Source organism: Typopeltis vanoorti, chromosome 19 (genome assembly GCF_054136105.1).
Source record: "Typopeltis vanoorti isolate ZY-2024b chromosome 19, IOZ_Tvanoo_1.0, whole genome shotgun sequence".
NCBI lineage: Eukaryota > Metazoa > Arthropoda > Arachnida > Uropygi > Thelyphonidae > Typopeltis > Typopeltis vanoorti.
This window is the reverse complement of record NC_143567.1, coordinates 83,153,247-83,165,699: the sequence shown is the minus strand read 5'-3', so window position 1 is coordinate 83,165,699 and position 12,453 is coordinate 83,153,247. Positions and strand designations below refer to the sequence as shown.

Genomic DNA, 12,453 nt, shown 5'->3' with positions numbered 1-12,453 from the left:
ATGGCAGTATATGCCTTTCCCTCATCAACTGCTCTTGTCACTTTATCATAAACAGCAATCATATTACTAAAGCAAGAGCACCTCTTAACAAATCCATGTTGATTCTCACAGATAACATTACTGACATCTGCACAACGCTTTATATATGGTCCCTCACCAATTTCTCTAAGACCTTAACAACTACTGATGACACACAAACTGCTTTATAATTAGCCACTTCCAGTCTGCTACTGCCCTTATGCAATGGCACTAATTTACTTTCCTTCCATTCCCTGGGTACCTTTCCCGCAGCCAGACTTTCATCGAAGAGCCAGGTCAACGGAACTGTCAGTTCTTCAGCACATTCTCTCAAAAGCCTGGTGAAATAGCATCCAATCCCACAGATTTACTGACATCTAGAGTACTCAGTATTATTTGGAACATACTCTCCTCTTGAACCTCTAAACCTGAAACCTGCTCTATCCCTCTAGTATTAAAAGCTATTTCTCCAGGATGAAATACTCCAATAAAGTGTTCATTGAACAACTCCACTATGTTCTCTGCATCAGTCATTCTATTCATATTTTTATTCCACAATGCCATTTTTTCACATCATTTCTCCTCCTACTTGCTAAAAAATTCCGTAGGATTTTCTTTGGATCTAAATGCCAATCTCTTCTCATATCCAGTTTTGCCTTTCACCTGCAGTTCTGTTTGACATTATTTGTCATCCACTTTACATCAAATTGTGTTCTCTTCTTCACTTGTGGAATACAGCTTACTATTGCTGCTAACAAATATTCCTTCACAATTTCCCAAGCACTAATGATATCTCATCCTTCCAATTCCTCCCTCCATGGAACTGTCTCAAGTTGATATCTAAGACTATTATAATCACCCACCTTATAATTCTACATACGTTCCCTATTCTTTGATATTCCTGCATTTCTATTCATCTTCCAAGTCAAAACCACATGGTAAATCTCTCCAAAATGGGGGAAGAGATTTCATCTCAGTTATTATCAGCTCTTTTGATGCTATGACCAAATATAAAACACTTGAATCTCTTGTTCCCTCTATTACATATTACCTAAGACATTTGTCCCTCAAGAATTCTAGAAATTCCATTCCCTTATTACTACACACATTTTCCTCTTCCCAGCTTATACTGTTGTAGTTAAAATCTCCCATAACCTTGTCAAGCTCAACTGCCTAAACATCTCCTGCTCCCCATCCTTTGTGCTCCTTGGCTTGTAGCAACACCTGTCTAAATATCCTGTCTTGCCCACCTCTACCTCGCACCATATGCTTTCAAGACTTATCACTTATCATAAGCAGTACTCCACCATGGCATTTTGCTTTGCTATCCTACCGAAAAATGCTGTACCCTGCTACTTCTATTCCTATTATTATATCATCCTCCATCAACCACATCTCAGAGATCCCAATAATCTTTGACCAGGCTGATGCTATCAGCGCCACGAATTCATCTCCTTTATTCCAGATACTCCTGGCATTAGTATAAAGCATAAAAATGTCACTGCTTCTATACCTAACTTTATCCCCTCCAAAGCCAACTGGACTCAGTGTTACCTGATGTCGTCCCCCTTCCTCCAAGCACCCATTTCCACTTGAGGTTACCCCTGCTACCATCCACCCTTGGAATTCTAGTTTCCCTGCATTGACACACTGACTTGTTTAGAAAACAGCAATCTCTCCAGATGCCTACATGCTTCCTCATTCAAATGCAAGCAGTCTCTTGCATACAGCTTCTTTCTGTCCTCAAATGAACTCCAAGTATCTATATATTCCAATCCTCTCTTCTGACACATTCTGGCTATTATACAATTCATTATTACTGCTCTTCTGCTCAGCTCGTCACTATCATATCTGAGCAATACATACAATCTTTCCTCTCTGCATTTTCTTTTGTACAACCTCCAGCAAGAATCTCAGATCTCTCGCCACCCGATTTACACTGCCTTTCAAGTCATTTGTGCCCACCATCACAATCATCTCATCCACCCTTTCACCCTGCTTAATTGCCATAATCACACTCTCCATCGTTCCTCCAGGCAAAACACTTCTCTGATATCCTATCTTGTACCACACCATCAGGTCTCCATACATCACAGCTCTTACCACTCTGTTCCTTGATTGCTCACCTGCATCCCTCTCTCTCTCTCTCTCCTCTAACTCTTTCACTCAATGTTCCCCTACTTATCTGCCCTCCTGGTATCTCTCTATCCCTGGTTAGAGCACTCCCTCGCATTCTTCTCATTCTCTCTTTCTGACTGCTTCCATCATTTCCATAACTCTCTCTAGTTTCCTCTCTTCTACTGCTCCTATTCTCTACTCTTCTATCATTCCCATACCTCTCTCTCATTTCCTCTCTTCTATTGTTTCTATTCTCTCCTCTTCTATCATTCCCCATACCTCTCTCTCATTCCCTTTCTTCTACTGCTCCTATTCTCCACTCTTCTATCATTCCCATACCTCTCTCTCTCTCATTCCCTCTCTTCTACTGTTTCTATTCTCTCCTCTTCTATCATTCCCATCTCTCTCTCTCTCACTCCTACTCTGATTCACCTTGCATTCATTTCTTCCATTCGCCTAATCTCATCTTTCATACTTCTCATCTCATACTTGAGACATTCCACCATCTCTTTCAGCTCATCTCTCTCTCTCTCTCTCTCACTGCAAGTTAGCCACTCTTACTCACCATTCATCTTCCCTATCATTACCATCTCCAAAAACTTCACAATCATTCAAGCCTTCCACACTCCCCACTCTTATTTTTCATTCATATTTCGCTCGTTATTCTCACTCTCATCTCTTCCATTCGCCTACTCTCCTCTTTCATACTCTAGCCTCTAGTGCCATCTCCAATATAATTATGTGACTAATTAAAAATTCCAGTTTTTTTTTTAATCAAAAACACTTTCCATGGTTGTAAAATACATAAGCAATATGAATTCACATTATTTGATTAGATGATTTCCAAATTAAATGCCAAGGCTCTATATTTAATGAGATAGACATTAAATGAGGTGGTCCCATTAGGTTATGTAAATAAATTAATTTGTATTGAATTAATGTCTCAGAAGAGAAAAGTGTATAGTGTTTTTCCATGTGATTGTAAGTAAAAGTGCACAGTGTGATCAGATTTCTGCATATTAAGGATAACACACACTGGTAATGGCAAGAATTCATTCTATTAGTTGGTAGAAGTACATGGAGAATGTAATGTAATGGAAATAGTTTTGGATTTTGGGTAATTATTGTGGTGCTGTGCCACACAGAGTGAGTGATTCTGAACTACTTGCCACACAGACCTCATCCCAGTAATCCAGTGACTATCATTTAGTGATCTTCATCATACTGAACCACTGAAAAGACACTTGGCCAGAAAGCAATTTGTAACCAATGTCAATGTGAAGGACAGTGTCATATCCTCATTATCATGCATTATAATGATTTCTTCTGTGTTAGGATGAAATAACTGGAATCAGGATTTTTCAGACCTAATAATGTTCTTTTGTCTGCAATTCAAGTGTCCAGTGTTATGTCACCTGTAACTGCATGCTTTTAGGTGACAAGAAAACTGATTACTGTTATACTCCATCTGATATGCTCATTTCAAATTGAGGCACTGCCATTTAATCGACTGTAATCTCAGTTAAAATGCATGACTCTAGTAATTCTCCATCAGTCTTTCACTAACAAGCTATTTTTGGCAACAGGACCATCTAAGATTCTGAATGCTTTCTATTTGCTGGACCATTACTATCTAGAGTGTGTATGCTATCCATGGTCCAACATGGACGGCCCACTCTAAACAGTATTTACATGAGCATGAGTCTGATAACAAAAATTTATGTTGTTGCAGCTTTCTGAATTTTTTCAAAATAGATATAGAATTTTCAATGAGAAAAAAATAAGAAAAAGCAGACATGGACCAGATTAGCCTGTTAACCAAGTGAATATCATTATTGCTCTCCGACAAACAAGCTGTCCTTTCGAATTTCCACTCTTGGGTATGATGTTTGTGCAAGGCTTTAGGTGCCGACAAAGTCACTTCAGGCATCCACTATATAGGAGAACAGCTTCTTTTGTAGATGAACACACGCACGCACGCACGCGCACACACACACACACACAGTGTTTATTTAAGAATTAACAATTCATTGTTTATGACAGGTTTGCATAAATATTACCTTTCATGAATTTATATAAAGCAACCTGTCTACATATTTTATTTATTTATTATTATTATTATTATTACTAATTTGATGAAAGTTCTGCACTATCATAAGTTCCTCCATTTCATCTACCTCTACTCTTCCATCAGTCAGTTCCCATCTGGCATGGAATACTTCCACCTAGATGATACACACTTGCAAAATGATCACTCAGAACCAATTTCATTTGGTTCTGCCACCTTTCTACTGTCAGCATTCATTAAAGTCATCCTTCCATGGTCATTCTTCCTTTTACTTGCCACGTGTAGCGAAAGAACTCTAGATTTTCTTTTGGCTTCATCAGTTACCTTCCTAGCATAATTACCTTTGGTCCTTCCTTACCATACTGGTCACTGACTTGCCTGTGCCTTGTATTGCTCATAGGCTTGCTGATCACCTTTTTTTTCCTTTATATTCCCTTCACATTTTCTGTTTCTGCAACTCCTGCTTAATGATGCTATTCATCCATCTAACTCCTATCTGATTTATCCACCTGACTCTGGATATATAATTTGATACTGCTTTCTTCAAACACTCCTTGACTACCTCCCATGCATTTCTAATACCATTCTCCTCCAAATTCTTAAGTCATGGCATTGATTTAAGTTGATGCTTAGTTGGCTATAATCATTTGCTTTGTAATCCACATATACTCTTTCTTAACTGAAAACTCTGCATGTCTGGCAATTTCCCAGGTCAATATCACATCATCACTTTCTCCAAGTGGGGAAGTGATGATGCTGAGTTCTCTGATGCTATGATCAGATACAGCAGTCTCAAACCTTGCATCTCCTCCATTACATATTGTTTTAGGCAATTATCTCTTAGCAGCTGTGTACATCCTATTTTTCCCTTGCATGACCAGTCTTCGTTTCAATCTATGTCCCCATAGATGAAGTTCCTCCATAATAACTCAACCTGCACTCATCATGCTAATTTGCCAATGCATGCTATCCATACTCTCTCTTATATCCTCTGGCCTATAGCAGCAACTAACTAAATATTTCATCATTTTAGACCTATCTCACACCAGCTAACCACAAATGAGTTGCCCTCTGCATCACTGTTCTCCTGATGTACTTCCATTCTTTTCTTCAATTCCCCTGCTGTCATTACAAAATCCCTCCTCCTATTCTGTTCCCTCTATCCTCTGAAAAAACTACATCCATTGAACTCTATCCCTATGATTGTATTATCCACTATCAACCAAGTCTCACTAATGCTTATAATTTTTGGCTAAGTGAAACTAACTAATGCCAAAATTTTACCCATATTCTGAATACTTCTGCCATTAGTATACATAAACTCAATTCTGCTTCATCTCGCAACCTCCTGTATACCTGTGTTGATAATCCAAGTAACATTAAAAACCTGGAGGACATCATGTGATCACTCTCCCACTTACTCACCTGCACACTCCCCTAACTAAACATTCTAGTTTCCCATACTCTGCACTTTTACTAAACAATATATTCCCTCTAGACACCTAACTCCGATTTTACCCACATGCAAACTATCTGCCTTATATAAGTACTTCTGTCCATCGAACTCACTCCAAGCACTCAAACTCTACACCATTCCTCCTGGGCAACCTGTGCACTACTCATTCATAATCATAAAAATATTTACCTTGGTCACCTCTATCATACCGTGACAGCAGACTCAGAGTTTTTACTTTCACACTCTTCTTATTCACTTGTAACAGCAACTCTTTTATATCTTCTCACATATTGCACTTGTGACCTGCTAGTACATTGTACAGTTGTACCTGCTGGTACTAATCATTAGTACCAGCCAAGATACTGATCTTTTTCACTTTCCCGATATACATCCTTACAGTATTGCTAACATACTTCATCTTGAACCCAGGGAAACATGATTTCATTGTGCTTTCCTCCAGCTCACTTCTTGCATCAATAAAAATTTGATACTTATTTTCTCTCTTTCACTCTTTCATAATCTGCCTTTTTCATTCCTTACATGTCTTCCATTCTTACGTTTCAGGGCATAAGAATGGAATGCCACATGTCAGGCATTTCTCTAATCATTCTTTCTCAAGTTTTGCTGTGTGGAGAACTCCACAGAACAAAACATGATCATCATCATTATCTTTATTTTTGCTATCAGTTATGCTGCATGCACCTTTGCTAGCTTTCTTCCAACACTTTAGTTGTATTTTCTCATCTTTTGTCATTCAACCTGCTGCTATCATCGTACTCTCCCCCACTTCTGGCATTTGCTCTTAAAACACCTGCAACATACATGATCACTAGTTTTACTTTCCTTTCCTTAATATTATATATATTTTGTATTTTTTATTTAATTTTTTAGATAATCTGGAAACCCTGCTCTAGAGACCAAACACAGAACTTTATCAAGTTGCTGCAGGCCTCCAATAAGCAGGACAGTTGTCTCACACTAGGTGGTGAAATTCATCTCTCACATAAAGACAGTCACATCCATCCATACCACTGGTGGGATCAAATCTGCAGCTTGTTTGTTGTAGAGCAGATACATTAACCACTTTGCCAACCAGGATGGCATATGTGCATTAGGACTCTGTTATAAGGGTTGTGGCATCTAAAATACAATCAAGGAAGCAATGTGCATGTTTTGTTTCCACTTTGATTTACTACACCAGCTCTTTCATCCATCTCCATACACAAAAATTCAGAAGGATAGGACATGGAGTGCCAATTTATGGACCCAACTGATCCCACGGCTATGAGAAATTGCTATGATGTGTGTTTACTGCATAGAGAGAAGTAAAGAGCTCTGCTGTGTGGGAAGAACATATGACATTGTGTAATCAGAAGTATGTATGTTTCAGAAATCATCATGTAACAATTTACATACACTCATTTGCAGAACACCAGGATGAATGAATTTTTTTTTTATATATGGACATGAGAACTCCATTGATTGCTGAAATAATGTTTACTTTTGTTCAGCCACATCTATTCACCTGCATACTAGATGAAATATGCATGCCAAGAGGTGTTTCACTCTCTCTTGCAATTTCTAGAAAACTGCTAAGCATAATGATTGTGAATTCAATGCCATAACTTGGAAAAAGTTGTAAGCATTCGGCAGAAGTAATACTAGTTCCACATAAAATCTAAAAACCTGCACCGTAAACATGGAGAACATACCGAATTCAGCATTAAAACATCAGATGCACATTACCACAATGGTTTGCTGAGCATGTAAGCAATGCTTAGTTTAAGCTTATGGAGGACCTGAATAATCATAATCATAATAATAATAATGAGATATACACATAATAAACAACACACACATGTATTGTATACTGAGGTTGATGAGAGCATTTTTGAGAATCTGTTGTAAACGAGAATTGTATATTTGCAAATTCTTGAATAAACACTTCACAACATAAGCATATGCTTAATCTTATTTTTTACCACAGAAAATTTCACAGCTATTTTTCCAAAATTAGTCTTGCTATGCAACTGTTCAGAATTAGATCTACATTAATACGAAGATTTCATTCAAAAAAAGACCTCTGTTATAAGCTCCCAAAGTTATATGCATTCTTCCTGACCACATACATTTATAGAGTAGAGTGCCCTCCCACGATGAATCTTTAAAGGACTCCTTAGAGGTGTCACATAATAATAATAATTTCATGCATCCCTCTCATCTCATAATAGTTGTTTGCAATCCATTGAAACAATTATGAAATTTACAAATTGCAGTTGGAATAAGTTTTCAATGACCATTTAAGGTTTAAATAATTTACAAATGGCTCTAGATTTTCAAGCCGCTTTGAGCCCCAGTAAGCAAAATTTTGGTTTTAGTGGGCAATGAAGTCCACTCCACCTCATATTAGGATTCAGACTTGGTTGGAGAGAAGGGACACTATCCACTGTGCCATTCATGCCAATGAGTGCTCTTTGCTATATTGGAAAATTCAAGCTATTTTAGCAATCTGAAAAATCCTCTTATCCATTTCTATTATATAAAAATCCTTTCAGTCTGACATGTACGTGAAAAAAACAAATGGTGTGGGCTGCACACTCTGGTCTGGGCACATCAAACACTTTTCTAACATATTTGAATAGCCAACAACTTGAATCCAATTCACTTTAGAAAATAGAAAGCAAAAATAATATACCCTTCTTAGATACTATTATCACACATTAATCTGATGGATCACTAGTATTCAGTGTTTACAAAATCCCCACACAGAGAGACATCCACCAATATTCACACCACCTACCCTGGCATATAAAAACATTGGCTAACAGGACAAAATTAGTTTGTTCTGATGATGATGCCATCATTATTATTATTATATGACACCTCCAGGGAGTCCAAAAACTCATCGAGGGAGAACATCTACTCTACAACTCATTTTAACCACAACCACAACCAACGCTACCTACCGTCCACCATCACCACTAGTATTTCCATAGACAATCACAAACATCCATGCCCACAGTGGGATTCGAACCTGCAGCCTTTTGGCTGGGGAGAGGATACACTAACCACTCGGCCAACCATCACTGAACTTAACCGCATAGACAACAGCATCTTAGCCAATGGCTACAAACTAGCTTGATCAAAAAAATACGGACTTTCCATACCCCAAACATACCACCTACTTATAAACTTCGTTCCTCATGGCACACAAGGATGTGTTTCTTCCAGATACCACTATCTTGAGTCAAATTCAGCTTCCTTCCAGTTATCCCAGTCAGCCATCTTTCATTTTCTGTCATTCTCTGCTAAGTTAACGTTGGCCTTACCTCTTTTCCTCTTTCCTTCTGGGAATCATGTCAAAACTACTCTTGTAATCTTTTTGCTGTCCATTCTCAGTATGTGCCCAATCCATTTCCATCTATGTTTTTTTTTATGTTTTATTTCATTGGTGATACTTTTTTCTTGCTCAGTGAGCTTATATAAGTAAGTGTTTATACAACAAGTATTTCCATTATTTTGTCCAACCAAGACAAATTTTTACAATATCTTGGAAGATTTTGTAGAAATTTTATAAAATATAGAAAATTTCTACAATACTGTAAAATATTTGGGTTATTGAAGCCATTTTACCAAAGTCAAGGGGTAAAAAAATAATTGCTTAGTTGGGTGTTTTAATTAAAAAGCAATTAAGCTTTATAAGAGATGGGTATTTTATGGGATAAAAGTTATAAATGTTCCTATATAAGTTTTTTAAAAAAAAAAACATTCAATTCTCATTAAACAAAAATGAATGGATTTTTTCCAATCAAAAGCCAAAGATGCTACATAATGCACTACGGAAGTGTTTATTATAAATGGATACACCAATTTAGCGTTATCAGGAAAGTGGCACTTGTCTTGGTGAAGAACAATATGTTTACAGGTTGTTTTTTATTCCCTGAAACCTATTTAAGTTTTATGAGTAAACTATTTCATTAAAACAATTTTAAAACACAGACTGGTTACAAATTTTCAAATATTAAAGAAATTACTGAATACCATTGATTTTACTTAATGCATGAAGATAAAATGATTCATCCAGACTTACACAGATCCATGGGTGTTTTAATGCTTCAGAAGCAGTTATTCTTTTGGCAGGGTTCACAGTTAGCATGCTATTTATAAGATTCTTTGCTTCTGGTGTTACTGTATCCCATTCTGGTGAAGGATACTGAAAAAGGAGTTAGGATCTCTGGAGGCATTTTAAACATATCAACAAACCACTGAGCAAACTGTTCAAAAATTTAATAAGATATTCTTAAACACACACACACAATAAAAATTAATGAAAATAAAAATGTAACCTAGTTCAAGTACTTATCTGGAAGATAAATTTCATTTCCTGGTGTACATGTGTGTGTGTGTGTGAGACTACCACCTTGATTACTGAAGAGGTGAAAACATATTTGGTTGTCTAGCTATTTCATTTCTCCGGAGAAGCAAACATGGAATGTTTGGTTTTATCTAGATTATCTAACCTTTAGTCCACTCAGGATTTACAACATTTCATGGGAGGAACTCCTAAATCTTGGAAGATATTAATATTAGCCTGAAGGATTCCCCGGTTATCATGAAATGTTTTTGAAAATTCAAAAAAATATAACTCCCTCAGCACCTGAAGAGCAATTATTTTGTTTTGCAACCAATATCACCAGTGAGTACATAGTCCCCTTGCATATCAATACAGCGCTCCCAGCGTTCTTGCCACTTCTGGAATGTGTCCTGGAAGTCTTCTTTTCGAAGCATGTCAAGCACCTTCTGCAAATCGCGCTGGATCTCCGCAATGGTGTCAAAACGATGTCAAAACCTTTCAGCTGGATCTTCATCTTCGGGAAGAGGACGAACTCTGCAGGAGCCAAATCTTGCGAGTAGGGTAGGTGCGGAAGTGAGATCATGATGTTTCTGGTGAGAAACTCACGTGTGAGGACAGCTCGGTGACAGGGTGCATTGTCGTCGTGGAGCATTCAGTTTTTCGAGCGCCACAGATTTGGTCGCTTTTGCTGAATGTCCTCCCTCAGATGCCTTAAAATCTGGCAGTAGAACTAGCTATTGATGGTCTGGTCCCCTGAGGATGAATTTTCGATGCACAATGCTGTGAATGTCGAAAAGACGATGAGCATGCACTTGGTCGAGCTGCGGACCTGCCTTGCCTTTTTCAGTCATGGAGATGATGGGCTCTTCCACTGTGAAGACTGTTGCTTCGTCTCAGGGTCATACCCATACACCCAAGTTTTGTCACTGGTAATGATCCTCGAATTTCACGTTTGCCCTTTGTTCTAACTTGCTGTCCATGATGAAATCGCAGATGTGGTAATGCAGGTGGTTAGAATAGCATCAGTTGCACAGCTCCCGATGTACACAGGATGATGTCTTTTGGCACACTGATTTATGAAGGTAGGTGCTCCCTGTGACTGCAGCCTTGTGCTGCCATCTGTTGGCATGTTACAAACTTAGTCTCAAAACATTTTGATACCACCGGTATCAAAACGTTTTGAGACTAAGTTTGTAACACGCCAACTTTATTTACAGGACTGACATAGAGATTACTCATATAGCAGAGCAAGAGGAAGAAACAAGGAAGGAAAATGGGGGACCTCTTTGGAAGTTCTGAAAGATGGTGTTGAGTGGAAGGATGAGAAGTGGCTTTTTTGCATAGAGGTGGTTAGACCATGGGTGGTGAATGTGCAGACAATCAACAGATTGAAGGAGGGGTATAACAGACTCTGTATTGTTTAAGATGGGATTCACATAATGAGTCTTGTGACTTCATGGAAGTCATGAATAGTATTAGTAATAACCGCAATAATATCATCTACTCCAGCTTCCCTTCCATATTTCAGGTTGGTAATGAGCTTTTTTTCCCTTACGAAATGATATACTTCTGAGTGTATTCCTTGTAAATATTACTAACCATAGTTCTGTCACTAATTATCTAATTTAATAATCTTTCAAAAAAAGATACCTCCTGACATCCAGAATATCTTTACCTTCAGTTTTCATTATTATTATTAAAAGCCTCTGTAGCTCAGTCAGTATAGACAAAGCCCTTTGGTCAGAAAGACCTGGGTTCGATTCCCATCCATGACGTGAGGAACCTTTATCGGGTCTCTTTCGACTAAAGGTAAGTTAGCTGGTCTCATACGAAAGTAGAGGGTTTTTCATCGCCAACTGGCCCGTGAACACAGACCTACAGTCATAAAATACATACTTAATCCCTCAATAGGTGGGTTCGACCAGTTCTAAGGGACAGTGGAGGAACCAGGGGAACTCTGTATGAATAAAATAAATTATTATTATTATTTTCTTGACTTCCACTGAGTCACAAAACTCATTGTGAGAGGTCAATGCTAAGAACAAATCAAGAACAAAATCTATTGTTCAATGCAAAAAATTTACTTCTCACCCTTTTACTCACTATCTCCTTTTACATCCACCAAGGATGGCCCCTTGTTCTTGTTATTCCCCTCATTCTGCCACATGAAAAATCTCCAGTGTTAATCTGACAATAACCTTTCAACATCTTAGATGTCTCAATCACACCTCCCCCATCCACCTTTTTCTTGAATTTACCAAACGATGAAGTCTGCATGCCCTCAGTCTATCCTCAAAATCAACTGTGTACAGTCCTGATATATTTTTATCATTTATTATTACCCCAAGACCCCATGGAGTCAAAGACTCATCTAGGAGGTCCTTTTATCATACATACAGTTCATCATACCATGCCTTAAACACTCAAATTCTCTGCAGA

General features: G+C 37.9%; 1 protein-coding gene across 1 annotated transcript in view; it reads right to left on the bottom strand.

Moving 5' to 3' along the window:
* Window positions 1-12,453, bottom strand: part of LOC150096303 (calcium/calmodulin-dependent protein kinase type II alpha chain-like) — a 736,535-nt gene that overhangs the window by 295,382 nt on the left and 428,700 nt on the right. Inside the window, exon 10 of the mRNA XM_090409027.1 lies at window positions 9,751-9,873. Within this exon, the coding sequence (XP_090265153.1) occupies window positions 9,751-9,873 (123 nt within the window). The remainder of the gene's footprint in view (window positions 1-9,750; window positions 9,874-12,453) is intronic.